The sequence below is a fragment of the Salmo salar genome, chromosome 10 (genome assembly GCF_965601325.2).
Source record: "Salmo salar chromosome 10, fSalSal1, whole genome shotgun sequence".
Lineage (NCBI taxonomy): Eukaryota > Metazoa > Chordata > Actinopteri > Salmoniformes > Salmonidae > Salmo > Salmo salar.
Window position 1 is genome coordinate 23824286 of NC_138300.1, and position 15182 is coordinate 23839467.

The 15182-nt window shown below is 41.8% G+C and overlaps 1 protein-coding gene across 3 annotated transcripts in view; it reads right to left on the bottom strand.

The window, feature by feature from the left end:
* The window catches only part of LOC106613802 (guanine nucleotide-binding protein subunit alpha-11), a 79705-nt gene that overhangs the window by 27112 nt on the left and 37411 nt on the right, over positions 1–15182 (bottom strand). For all 3 annotated transcript variants that reach the window (XM_014216425.3, XM_014216424.3, XM_014216426.3), the window contains one exon: positions 12147–12331. In XM_014216425.3, the coding sequence (XP_014071900.1) occupies positions 12147–12331 (185 nt within the window). The remainder of the gene's footprint in view (positions 1–12146; positions 12332–15182) is intronic.

A 15182-nucleotide genomic window follows, 5' to 3' on the forward strand; every position in this document is an offset into this window, starting at 1 on the left:
TATGCCACATTGGTGAATTTGTGAGGCATGCAAGACAAATACATTGCGAGATACAGATTACCAAGACATGGTTCTTTCTGCATGCCCCCTTTTTCTCAGTCACACTGACTCACATGCTCTCTCGCTTTGCTAATGATGCGAGTGTGTGTTCAGTATTTGGTCTGTTGCGTGTAGAATATCCTAGCCCCTGTTTTACGGAAGTTGCGAGACATTGCAAACCAAGAAATTGTGCGATACAGCATTCCATTGAGAGATACAGCTTTTGATTGTCAATCGATAGGCCTAGTGCACGGCTCTCCATGCTGACCGACCTGCCTATACAGCGCCCCTTCCCTCGCACTCCGTCCCTTGCTAGCTCGCTATGATTGTGTTCTCGAAAGTACGGCAACTAATCCCTGGTGTCGTCTTTGGCATCATTAAAGTGAAGACAGTTATTTTATCAAATCAATTCTCTGTAATTATTATTACGTGATTAAACTAATGTACATGTAATTAACTAGGAAGTCGGGGCACCAAGGAAAATCTTCAGATTACAAAGTTATAATTTTCCTAATATAACTCTTGATATTTTAATATCTGATCAATTAGTCTTCTTATTAATGAATTATTCTTTACCTCACGTTAGTCTCATTCCAAACGTCGTAAATTGTTGGTTATCTGCACGAACCCAGCCTTTACTATGAATCATCCTTACACCAAATTGGTTTAATCATTTATTTACTAACTAACCAAATCACAGAAATGCATAAACAAACAAATGTTAGGGTTAACCTCTCTAGGATAGGTGGCACCAAATCGTCCCACCTACGTAACAGCCAGTGTAATCCTGTGGCGCGTTATTCAAAAACCTAAAAAATGCAAAAACGTCAATTTTTCAAACATATGACTATTTTACACCATTTTAAAAGACAAGACTCTCGTTAATCTAACCACACTGTCCGATTTCAAAAAGGCTTTACAACGAAAGCAAAACATTAGATTATGTCAGCAGAGTACCCAGCCAGAAATAATCAGACACCCATTTTTCAAGCTAGCATATAATGTCACATAAACCCAAACCACAGCTAAATGCAGCACTAACCTTTGATGATCTTCATCAGATGACAACCCTAGGACATTATGTTATACAATACATGCATGTTTTGTTCAATCAAGTTCATATTTATATCAAAAACCAGCTTTTTACATTAGCATGTGACTAGCATGTGACTAGCATTCCCACCGAACACTGCCGGTGAATTTACTAAATTACTCACGATAAACGTTCACAAACAGCATAACAATTATTTTAAGAATTATAGATACAGAACTCCTCTATGCACTCGATATGTCCGATTTTAAAATAGCTTTTCGGTGAAAGCACATTTTCCAATATTCTCAGTAGATAGCCCGGCATCACAGGGCTAGCTATTTAGACACCCAGCAAGTTTAGCACTCAGAAAAGTCACATTTACTATAAGAAAAATGTTATTACCTTTGCTGTCTTCGTCAGAATGCACTCCCAGGACTTCTACTTCAATAACAAATGTTGGTTTGGTTCAAAATAATCCATAGTTATATCCAAACAGCGGCGTTTTGTTCGTGCGTTCAAGACACTATCCGAAAGGGTAAATAAGGGTGACGAGCATGGCGCAATTCGTGACAAAAAAATTCTAAATATTCCATTACCGTACTTCGAAGCATGTCAACCGCTGTTTAAAATCCATTTTTATGCCATTTTTCTCGTAAAAAAGCGATAATATTCCGACCGGGAATCTGCGTTTAGGTAAACAGACAAAAGAAAATAAAGCATTCAGTCGACTCGGGCACGCGCCTAAGCCCATAGTACTCTGATCGGCCACTTGCCAAAAGCGATAATGTGTTTCAGCCAGAGCCTGCCTCGATATCGTTCAGCTTTTTCCCGGGCTCTGAGAGCCTATGGGAGCTGTAGGAAGTGTCACGTTAGAGCAAAGATCCTCAGTCTTCAATGAAAAGAGCCAAGATGAAACACCACTCGTCAGACAGGCCACTTCCTGCATGGAATCTTCTCAGGTTTTGGCCTGCCATTTGAGTTTTGTTATACTCACAGACACCATTCAAACAGTTTTAGAAACTTTAGGGTGTTTTCTATCCAAAGCCAATAATTATATGCATATTCTAGTTACTGGGCAGGAGTAGTAACCAGATTAAATCGGGTACGTTTTTTATCCGGCCGTGTCAATACTGCCCCCTAGCCCTAACAGGTTAAAAGGAAATGATAGGGGAGGTTCCCTAGTGGGCTAAGCCGATATGACGGCTTGGTGGATAAAGAGAAGTGGGTGTGGACTGAAAAGGGCGGAAAAGACAAAAGGAGTCACTACACAGTTGATAATTATATTAATTGAAATGCTAATCCTTTGCACATGAACGCTCACTCATTCGGGAATAATTGCAATCAATATATATTTACGCCAACTGTGTCGTCGTGATCTGTTGGAATCGTCAGTCCTTCTTTTGGAGAGTTCATCCGAGTCTCTCTCTGCTTCCCTGAAGATCAAAGTCTTTTGTGGTTAGAATGGATACTTCAGAGCACCATTCCGAAATGTTCTCATAGAATAGATGTTTCGGCGGTTGTTGGTCTTCGCATCCCAGGTTGACAAAAAATGTCTAGTTGCAGACTAGTAATTGTTATCTAAGATTTGCTCTTATTCTGTAGGGATCGATAGTCTCAGAGTTCAACCATTTCCAGCCGTGTAGCCAATGCTCCACGTGGTATGGTTATGAATTAAACAACCATTTCAACCTTAGCTTATACTGGTCTAAACTCAACCTTTGCCCCCTCGGTGTCCATCGAGGTACGTGTGGTCTGAAGAGGATTTCCTCAGGAGGGGGTTGTATACGTAACAATAGTAAAGGCGGGTCTATGACGCCAGATCATGTCTGTGCTCACGGGGGAGGGCCAATGACTTAGTTAAACTTCAAAGGGAATACAATTCTCTTTCATTAAAAGTTTAACGTCACCTTACATCATTTCACAAATAGTTTCATATTTACTCATTCATTTTATATAAGAATTAGATGCAAACCCCATAATTGAGAAATGTACATATTCAGAGATATAGTTATGCGTGTTTCCTGTCCTCTGAAGTCACCAAATGAAACACACTCGTCATACCCGTCCCTTAACCTCTCTAGGGTAGGTGGGACGCTATCGTCCCACCCACCGTGCACACTATTCAACAGCCATAGCGCCAAATTCAAATCCACAAAATGTCATAATTCAAAGTTCTCAAACATAGGACTATTTTATAGATACACTTCTCCTGAATCGAACTACGTTGTCCGATTTTAAAAAGGCTTTACAGCGAAAGCAAAACATTAGATTGTTAGGAGAGTACATAGACACAAATAACCACACAGCCATTTCCAAGCAACTAGCATGCATCACAAATCTATACCCAGAAAGGCCCACGTCATGACACTGGAAAAGTCGCTGGTTCGTATACCATAGCCGGCAAGGTAAGAAAATTTGTCAATGTGCCTTTGAGCAACGCACTTAACCCTGATTGGCATCACCAGCGGCCTGCATGCGTTTCTTTCTCTGAGTTCCAGAAAGAGATGTTAGCCGGTCAGAGCACAATTAGATTAACCCAAGGAGGGATTGCAAAACCCCACTAGTCTTTTACCCAGTGGGAAATATGGCTATTCCCGTGCTGCTAGTTCTGATTAGACATGAACAAAAATAGGCAAATGATTAGATGTACATTTACAGTGCCTTCAGAAAGTATTCATACCCCTTGACTTAATCCATTGTGTTACAGCCTGAATTCAAAATGGTTTAACTTAATTTCTCACCCTTCTAAACACAATACCCCATAACGACAAAGTGGAAACATATTTTTAGAAATTTTTGCAAAGGTATTGAAAATTTAAATACTGAAATATCTAATTTACATAAGTATTCACATCCCTGAGTCAACACTTTGGCAGCGATTACAGCTGTGAGTCTTTTTGGGTAAGTAAAAGTTTTCCACACCTGAATTGTGCAACACTTGCCCACTATTCTTTTCAAAATTCTTTGAGCTTTGTCCAATTAGTTGTTGATCACTGCTAGACCATTTTCAGGTCTTTCCATAGATTTTCAAGTAGATTTAAGTCAACACTTTAACTAGGCCACTCAGGAACATTCACTGTCTTCTCGGTAAGTAACTCCAGTGTAGATTTGGCCTTGTGTTTTAGGTTATTGTCCTGCTGAAAGGTGAATTCATCTCACAGTGTCTGGTGGAAAGCAGACGGAACCAGGTTTTCGTCTAGGATTTTGCCTGTCCTTAGCTCCATCCCGGTTTTTTTTTTTTATCCTGGAAAAACTCCCCAGTCCTTAACGATTACAAGCATATCCATAATAGGACGCAGCCACCATTATGCTTGAAAATATGGAGAGTGGTACTCAGTAATGTGTTGGATTTGCCCCCAAACATAACACTTTGTATTCAGGAACAAAAAGTGAATTGCTTTGCAACATTTTTTGCAGTATTGCTTTAGTGCCTTGTCACAAACACAATGCATATTTTGGAATATTTATATCCTTCTTTTAAATGTAGTATTGTGGAGTAACTACGTTGTTGATCCATCCCCAGTTTTCTTCAGCAACTGAATTAGGGAGGACACATGCATCTTTGCAGTGACTGGGTGTATTGATACATTATCCAAAGTGTGACTAATAACTTCGCCATGCTAAAAAGGATATTCAATGGCTTCTTTGTTTATGTATACCCATCTACCAATAGGTCCCTTCTTTAGGAGGCATTGGAAAACCTCCCTGGTCTTTTGTGGTTGAATCTGTGTTTGAAATTCACTGCTTGACTGAGGGACCTTAGAGATAATTGTATGTGTGGGGGTACAGAGATAAAGTATCCATTCAAAATCATGTTAAAACACTATTATTGCACAGAGTGAGTCCACGCAACTGATTGTGTGACTAGTTAAGCACATTTTCAGGCTTTCCGTAACAAAGGGGTTGAATACTTGACTCTAGAAATGTCAGCTTTTCATTTTTATATTACTTTGTAAACATTTCTAGAAACATAATTCCACTTTGACATGATAGGGTATTGTGTTGGCCAGTGACAAGACATCTCAATTCAATTATATTTAAATTCAAGCTGTAACATAACAAAATGTGAAAAAAAGTCAAGGGGAGTGAAGGCACTGTATATAAAATCAGTCTCCTCTATTTCAAAAATACTGAATCTTAGGAGTCGATTCCTGAAGCTTAGAAATATGAGTCAACACTGTCAGTCGATGTGCAAGGAGTTGAGGAATCAATTTATTTGGATTAGACTCTCCACTACTACATCATCGTCGTTAACAGTTGGAAAATTGGCAGAAAAAAGCAAGCGACAGCAGCAAAGTCCTGTAAGGCAATACTTGGAGAAGCGAAATAAGAAGGAAATGCAAACTCTACAAACTGGAATGGAGGTACACTAATGGTAGCACAGGTGCAATGCTTAACCATCTGAAAGGGATGCCCGTGAGACCCAAAATGTTGCTTGCAGCAGCACAGCTACATTGTGAATTCACGTGGTATTTTAGAATTTTTAACGGAACAGTTTAAACATTAAGAAAAATTGGCAATTTGTCACATTCCTAGGGCATACAGTGGTTTGTCCTTTAAAAGTTGCAGCGTACTGCAGCGCAGCTTGCATGGTGCCGCAGAATTCTATGGCACGTAATTTAAGTGTGAATCACTGCACCATTGCTAGTACCAGTGCTAGTTTGACCACCAGAGGGCATCTTTGAGAAGCATTTGATAGCCTTCAATAGTGGCTGTACTAGAGAATTGAAAACCTTTTTTTGTAAGAACATAGTATACGGGACTGACTAATACATTTTGCTTAATTAATTTGATTAATATTATGGCGTTTCTATTCAAAGAAAAACAAAAAACCCACTGGGTTTCTGTTAGGATGGAACGGAAATTATGGCGCTGTACATCGTGACGGTCGGGGGTAGGCTACAGTACTTGGCTATTTAGCTAAAGAATCCCCCGTGTCGTGCGGGAACCCGGGGTACAATTCCACAACGGGGAGGAAGGAATAGGCTGTCCTTGTAAATAAGAATTTGTTCTTAACTTAAGGCTAGGGGGCAGTATTCGGAAGTTTGGATGACTGAGGTGCCCAAAGTAAAGTGCCTGTTAGTTACTCAGCCCAGAAGCTAGGATATGCATATGCATTGTAGTATTGGATAGAAAACTCAAAAGTTTCTAAAACTGTTAAAATAATGTCTGAGTATAACAGAACTGATTTGGCAGGCGAAACCCCGAGGACAATCTATCCAGGAATTTGTTGTTGTTGTTGAGGTCATTGGACTTTCCAAGGCTTTTTTATGGGAAAGCCTAATTATTAGGACCCAGATTGCAGTTCCTATGGCTTCCACTAGATGTCAACAGTCTTTAGAAATTGTTTATGTTTATATATATATATATATATATATATATAAAATTGTAGGCTAAATATATATATATATTTTAAATGAAGTATTCGTATTCTTTTTAAGTGTCACTCAGAAGGACTCGTCTTTTGGTGTGTGTGAATGAGTGCACGATCATCGTTATTTATCTTCGGTATTGAATATACTATTTTACGTCTTAAATTTGATCATTTATTTACCTATTAGGGTACCATAGGATTGATTAGGAACATTGTTTGACATGTTTGAACCAAGTTTATTGGTAACATTTGGGATTCATTTTGTATGCATTTTGAACGAGGGGAAACAGGTGGATTATTGAATGAAACGCGCCAAATTAACTTAATTTTTTGGGATATAAAGGACTTTATCAAACAAAAGGACAATTTGTTATGTAACTGGGACCCTTGTGATTGCAACCAGATGAAGATCTTCAAAGGTAAGGGATTTATTTTATCGCTATTTCTGACTTTCGCGATGCATTGCTTGGATGGAAAATGTTTTTAATGCTTTTGAATGCGGGGCGCTGTCCACAGATAATCGCATGGTATGCTTTCGCCATAAAGCCTTTTTGAAATCTGACAAAGCGGCTGGATTAACAAGTTAAGCTTTTAAATGATGTAAGACACTTGTATTTTCATGAATGTTTAATATTACGTATTTTCATGAATGTTTAATATTACGAATTTAGTATTTTTGAATTTCGCGCTCTGCAATTTAACCGGATGTTGTCGAGGTGGGTCGCTAGCGGCACGTCTAGCCCAAAAAAGTTTTAACTGACTTGCCTAGTTAAATGAAGGTTACACTAAGAGCATAACATTTCCACACCCTAATTGTATATTTGTAGTCTAACCAATACACAAATGGAGATGCAGCAAAAATAAAAATCTTATTGGTTTATCAAGACCAGTCCCCATGCTGGTCTCAGAGCAGCGCGAAACGGTGCTAAAATAATTGTAGGCTTTTGCTTCAAATCCTATTGCTTCTAACTTCAATATGCTCTTTAAATAAATAAGACCACCACAACTTTTAACAGCACATTACTCAACACTAGTGACTCATGTCGCCTACGGTAGGCCAACAGTATATGGAAAAATATGACGTGACTCTCCGCCAATAATTACATATAGAGGATTGAAGGATTCTAAATTAAAACCAAAAGCCGCCTAATGGGTCTCCCGGTGGCAACGGCACGGATATTGAACCTGCATCTGTTTGCACTGCCGGAGCCCCCATCCACAAAGTACCAAAATACAGAGAGGTGTTGGTAAAAGTATATTGTATTGCTAACAGCCCATAATGGCCTACTACAATAATGTACATGGTGTCCAGGTCAGGATAACCAAAACATTTCTTTCAAGACTATCAGAAAGAATGTTGGTACTTATTTACTTTGATCCAAAGCCATGAATGAGTGAGTCAGCTTTATGTAGGTGCCGGGCTATATGACTGTGCCGTCAACTTGATAATATAACGATATTAGAGGTTATTTAGTTTAGTTGGGCTAGGTCCGTCTTCTGTGCGTGGCTCTGCAGCCTATCCCGTGCCCCCTGCCATCGTGCCTTGAACCTCGCTCACATTCAATGGATACAGCTGCAGAAGGCAAGGCAATCCCATTGTGCGCGACTTGGGAGCCATGACCAATATATACTGCTCAAAAAAATAAAGGGAACACTTAAACAACACATCCTAGATCTGAATGAAATAAATAATCTTATTAAATGCTGACAACAAAATCACACAAAAATAATCAATGGAAATCCAATTTATCAACCCATGGAGGTCTGGATTTGGATTCACACTCAAAATTAAAGTGGAAAACCACACTACAGGCTGATCCAACTTTGATGTAATGTCCTTAAAACAAGTCAAAATGAGGCTCAGTAGTGTTTGTGGCCTCCACGTGCCTGTATGACCTCCCTACAACACCTGGGCATGCTCCTGATGAGGTGGCGGATGGTCTCCTGAGGGATCTCCTCCCAGACCTGGACTAAAGCATCCGCCAACGCCTGGACAGTCTGTGGTGCAACGTGGCGTTGGTGGATGGAGCGAGACATGTCACAGATGTGCTCAATTGGATTCAGGTCTGGGGAACGGGCGGGCCAGTCCATAGCATCAATGCCTTCCTCTTGCAGGAACTGCTGACACACTCCAGCCACATGAGGTCTAGCATTGTCTTGCATTAGGAGGAACACAGGGCCAACCGCACCAGCATATGGTCTCACAAGGGGTCTGAGGATCTCATCTCGGTACCTAATGGCAGTCAGGCTACCTCTGGCGAGCACATGGAGGGCTGTGCGGCCCCCCAAAGAAATGCCACCCCACACCATGACTGACCCACCGCCAAACCGGTCATGCTGGAGGATGTTGCAGGCAGCAGAACGTTCTCCACGGCGTCTCCAGACTCTGTCACGTCTGTCACATGTGCTCAGTGTGAACCTGCTTTCATCTGTGAAGAGCACAGGTCGCCAGTGGCGAATTTGCCAATCTTGGTGTTCTCTGGCAAATGCCAAACGTCCTGCACGGTGTTGGGCTGTAAGCACAACCCCCAGCTGTGGACGTCGGGCCCTCATACCACCCCCATGGAGTCTGTTTCTGACCATTTGAGCAGACACATGCACATTTGTGGCCTGCTGGAGGTCATTTTGCAGGGCTCTGGCAGTGCTTCTCCTGCTCCTCCTTGCACAAAGGCGGAGATAGCGGTCCTGCTGCTGGGTTGTTGCCCTCCTACGGCCTCCTCCATGTCTCCTGATGTACTGGCCTGTCTCCTGGTAGCGCCTCCATGCTCTGGACACTATGCTGACAGACACAGCAAACCTTCTTGCCACAGCTCGCATTGATGTGCCATCCTGGATGAGCTGCACTACCCGAGCCACTTGTGTGGGTTGTAGACTCCGTCTCATGCTACCACTAGAGTGAAAGCACCGCCAGCATTCAAAAGTGACCAAAACATCAGCCAGGAAGCATAGGAACTGAGAAGTGGTCTGTGGTCCCCACCTGCAGAACCACTCCTTTATTGGGGGTGTCTTGCTAATTGCCTAGAATTTCCACCTGTTGTCTATTCCATTTGCACAACAGCATGTGAAATGTATTTATTTATTTTAATTTATTTCACCTTTATTTAACCAGGTAGGCAAGTTGAGAACAATCAGTGTCAATCAGTGTTGCTTCCTAAGTGGACAGTTTGATTTCACAGAAGTGTGATTGACATGGAGTTACATTGTGTTGTTTAAGAGTTCCCTTTATTTTTTTGAGCAGTGTATATTGTCCTGCTAATAAAAGGGCTAATAATATATCTGAGAATATCCAAGGGGATTTTATATCATTCTAAATTCATAATAATCGCTTTGTTTAAAAAAGAACTATTTTGGAGAAGATTTAGTTTTCAAATAACGTAAAATAAGTGAGAAAAAGGCCACCCTTGAACATGGGGTGAGACATTGTTACTCATTTGTAAATAAAGCCAGTTTGTTATTTAGAATGATTTTTTTCTGTGTTTAGAGGGAGAGAAACCAAAAACCTATAGTCATCTCATGGGTCTCCCAGTCGAGGCCGGCACGGGTATTGAACCAGCTTCTGTAACAACACAGCTTGCACTGCTATGCAGTGTCTTAGACCATTGCACCACTCAGGCGCTGTACAACATAACCTGTTGGGGGGCTACAATACTACAGTAAAATCAAAATAATCCTAACAAAATAAAATAATAAAAACCTTAGTGTAACAGTTTTAGTAAGTAATACTGAAGTCGTGCACAATTATCAGTTTCTATTTAGGTTTATGTCGCCCAGTCATTGTCAGATAGACACAGTAGGACCCAAAAGCATAATCAGTCCTCTAACTCACCCTTGCGCTGGTCTGGAGCAATGAAGTGGTGACACAGGGTACCGTACTAAACTACAAATCACCTCTAAGTCCTGCAGCATAATCGCAAAATGTTTAGTGGAGCAACCACTGTATATGAGGAGTCAATGACCCATTCAAAAACTACAGTAAAGACCACTAACCATTTGCTGCTCACATACAGTGCATTCGGAAAGTATTCCGAACGCTTCCCTTTTTCCACATTTTGTTAGGTTACAGCCTTATTCTAAAATGGATTAAATAAAAAAAGAATATCAATCTACACACATTACACCATAATGACAAAGCAAAAATAGGTATTTCGACATTAACAAAAAATAAACAGAAATACCTTACTTACATAAGTATTCAGACACTTTGCTATGAGACTCGAAATTGAGCTCAGGTGCATCCTGTTTCCATTGATCATCCCTGAGACGTTTCTACAACTTGAGTCCACCTGTGGTAAATTTAATTGATTGGACATGATTTGGAAAGGCACAAACCTGTCTATGTAAGGTCCCACAGTTGACAGTGCATGTCAAGGCAAAAACCAAGCCATGAGGTCGAAGGAATTGTACATAGAACTCTGAGACAGGATTTTGTTGAGGAACAGATCTGGGGAAAGGTACAAAAACTTTTAAGGAACATTGAAGGTCCCCAAGAAAACAGTGGCCTCCATCATTCTTAAATGGAAGAAGTTTGGAACCACCAAGTCTCTTCCTAGAGCTGGCCGCCTGGCCAAACTGAGCAATCGGGGGAGAAGGGCCTTGGTCAGGTAGGTGACCAAAAACCCGGTGGTCATTCTTTCAGAGCTCTAAAGTTCCTCTGTGGAGATGAGAGAACCTTCCAGAAGGACAACAATCTCTGCAGCACTCCACCAATCAGGCCTTTATGGTAGAGTAGCCAGATGAAAGCCACTCCTCAGTAAAAGGCACGACAGCCTGCTTGGAGTTTGCCAAAAGGCACCTAAAGGACTCTCAGACCATGAGAAACAAGATTCTCTGGTCTGATGAAACCAAGATTGAACTCTGGCCTGAATGCCAAGCGTCATGTCTGGAGGAAACCTGGCACCATCCCTACGGCGAAGCATGGTGGTAGTAGCCTCATGCTGTGGGGATGTTTTTCAGCGGCAGGGACTGGGAGACTAATCAGGATCGAGGGAAAGATGAACGAAGCAAAGTACAGAGAGATCCTTGATGAAAACCTGCTCCAGAGTGCTCAGGACCTCAGACTGGGGTGAAGGTTCACCTTTCAACAGGACAACAACCCCAAGCACACAGCCAAGACAATGCAGGAGTGGCTTTGGGACAAGTCTCTGAATGTCCTTGAGTAGTCCAGCCAGAGCCCGAACATCTTTGGAGAGACCTGAAAATAGCTGTGCAGCGACACTCCCCATCCAATCTGACAGAGTTTGATAGGATCTGCAGACAAGAATAGGATAAACTCCCCAAATACAGGTGTGCCAAACTTGTAGTGTCATACCCAAGAAGATCTTAGGCTGTAATTGCTGCCAAATGTGCATCAAAGTCCTCAGTAAAGGGTCTGAATACTAATGTATACCTTTTTATTTTTTTTAATTTGCAAACATTTCTAAAAACCTGTTTTTACTTTGTAATTATGGGTAATATGTGTAGATTGATGAGGGGAAAAAACAAACAAATTTAATCCACTTTAGAATAAGGCTGTAATGTAACAAAACGTGGAAAAACTCAAGGGGTCTACATACTTTCCGAATTCACTGGAAGTGATCTCTAATGTGGCGTCTAGATATATGCCTACATAAGACTATAATAATACAAGACATTTTGACTAACAATGTATTTTTCTAATGAGTGAACCCCAATCCCCATCCCCTCTACCCCACCCAGACTCACCTTGTTCTGTTCATACTTGTACTGGATCTTGAGGGTCTCAGAGGCCCGGATCATGGACTGCATGGAGGTGAAGATGTTCTGATACACCAGTTTGGTGAAGCCTCTTTTGTCCTCGTCAGTGTAGCCCGTCCCGTGGATGATGCGCATCTGTTTGATGAAGGTGCTCTTGCCGCTTTCGCCAGTGCCTATGGAGAGACAGGACAGAACACAGGTTAGACAGAGGTTTCCAAATGTTTTCAGTTGGAGTGTAGTCCACTATCCAAGTTTGACTGGAGCACCGAGTGAGATTGCCAAAGGCTGGAGGGAAGGCCTTCTCACCCACTCCAATTTTGCTCCAGTAGCGCTCACAAGAAACTGATAAAACACACAGGTGCAAAATCAAGGTGACTTACAAAGATGAGGACCAAGAGAGGGAGTGTGGTGATGTAATGTCCACAACTAAATAATCATTGTGGAACCTGAAAAGACATCTCGAAAGCATGATGCTGTACTTACTATGTGCACATGCTAAAAGCAAGGAATATGGTGGGTAGCTAATTAAGTGTGCCATTGTAGCACAGTATTTATAAATAAAAAAATCTGATCCCTTAAAAGTTTTCATTTTTGTTCCATTCCATACAATAGGCCATAATTGATTTTGGCCCAATAGGCCTTGCATATTCCAACTTCAAGACCCTTTCCATTTTTATTTTGGCTATTTTGTCCGAAAACCTTTAGGCCTGCCTATTGAAAAAAACAACAACTCTGCATCCCTGCCCAGCCTGACAAAATTGGCAAAAAAGGTGTTTAGCATTCCCAGTGGCTCTGCCAGTGTAGAGAGGATATTCTCTGCTGCTGGCCTGCTCTCCAGGCACCATCACATGAGCCTGAAGCCAGACTCAAAGGCACTGTAGAGTGAGCCTAATAAGGCATTTTTTGTTTCATTTGTATATCATTCTAAGTCAGTCACAGTCTATGAGCAATTTATAAACTATAATTATTTAATAGAGTTAAATGTTGTTTAAATGCTGAGTGCTTAATGTCCCTGACTCCCTACCAGCCCAGTGTTGAACTTGCAAATAATTCAAAGTATTTCTTTGTAGGCTAAAGCGTTAAAAAATTGAAATAAAGCCTAAATAATTCATTTCCGTTCCTTCTAAGGCTCCCTGTCTGGCTCCTGACCTATTTAGAGTGTTTATATGCTGTTTAATATGACATATAGCCTATTTAGAGTGTTTATATGCTGTTTAATATGACATGTAGCCTATTTGAAATGATAAGCGCTTCTTACGTTCACATTTTCATGTTTATTAAAACACTTCATTCAAATCATATGGTTTCATTTCAATACTTCAAAACCAAAATGGTAGGTCCAGGTAGTCACAAAAATAGATGGGTGTTGGTTAAATTGTGATTTTAATGAATGGAACGAATTTAGAGTGGCATTTTCTCTCTCCTGTGAGCGCAGAGAGGTTTTTAGTGGAGCGGATGGAAAGGAGATGTAGCGCCAGAGCAGTGTTGTCAACACCGCTCACATACTCTGTGATACCCTCTCCTCCACAGACAGCTAAAGCTTACCGCACCGAGCGACCGACGGGCCGCACCGACGGGCCGCACCGAGCGACCGACGGGCCGCACTATGCGACATGTGCATGAGACTGATAGCATCCAGAGGGGTACTTTGTGCAGGAAAACAGTACACGTGACTTGTGCATTGCCAGGAGCTATACATTCTACAGCAACTCTGTCTGGCACCATCCAACATCTTATCAGATTAAGAAAAAAATAAATAGGTTGGATGGACGGTCAGACAGAAAACAGACAACCCCACATCTCCAACACCACAGCATTTTCAGCATCCCAGCGGAGGTCCCAAACATGTTGTATCTTTATATGGACATTTCTAACTGCTGTGTCCAACAATGGTATATTTGGGAATGACGAGTCCAAACCAGTGTAGAGAACAGTTAAGTATGGGTAGAGCACTGCCCTGCCTCCCTCTAACACACCATTCTCTCCTCTCCCAGTACCCAGGCTGAGTCACCACAGCTTCAGCAGCTCTCCTCTGACACTCTTCCTGTTCTCCTCCCTTTCCATATTCTACTCTCCAATACCTATCCTTTCTCCTCTCCCCTTCTCCTCAGTGCCGAGTACTACCCGCTTCCTCACTACCCGTTTCCTCTGTTTGCTCTGCAACCTTTGCACACATGCCAGGCTGGGGAGCAACATGAAATAGCCCATTACATAACGGATTCTCTTTGTCTCCGTAGACCCGGCTGCATGGTGGCTGCTCCTTTCAGAGCTCAGAAGCCAAGGCAAGCATTGGGAGATTTACTATCTAGCACTGTCTTAAATGGTTGGTTTGGATGTGAGTTGTTCAGAGTAGCTAACGAATTGAAAGCGGTTGAAACAAGGCCATTTCATGCACTGAGAAAAAAGTTTTAAAAAACACATATAACCTAATAAAGGATAGGCCTAGTGTTAGGTAGATGGATTTTGAGGCCATAAGTCTTTCTTTTGGACATTGGCCAATTTGACCATTTACCAGCCAAGGTCTCCCCTATATTTCATCTGATGGCAGTTAATAAAGGAATGATCAGTAGGTGCATAATGTGTGTGTACTGTAGTACTGCACGTTGTACTCTCCTCTCTGTGACAAAGCTGCATTGATGAGTGTCTGAGAGCCCTGACCGGTGTTGGTCTTCCTCAGAGGATCTCTGCTCCTCAGTTAACTAGGTCAGGCCAGACCGTTTCCTACAGATGAGCCGACTTCAATAAAAGGTTCACAATTAGCCTCACACACAGCCCTGGAGACTGCGCTCTCTCACTGACCCCTACTGAATGAAGAGAGGAACCTCAGAAACTCAGCGGAGACGGGAAGTGAAGGAACATAGTAACATTGTCCTGATGTCATACCAGGTACTGTGTGGAGTCACAGATTCGAAGAACTGGACAAGGCATGAGCAATCAACAGAATCATGCGGAAGGATCGCAGCGGTTGGATTTCCAGGATAAGCGCAGAAGGCACACACAGACCTCAGTCAGGAGTGAGGAAAT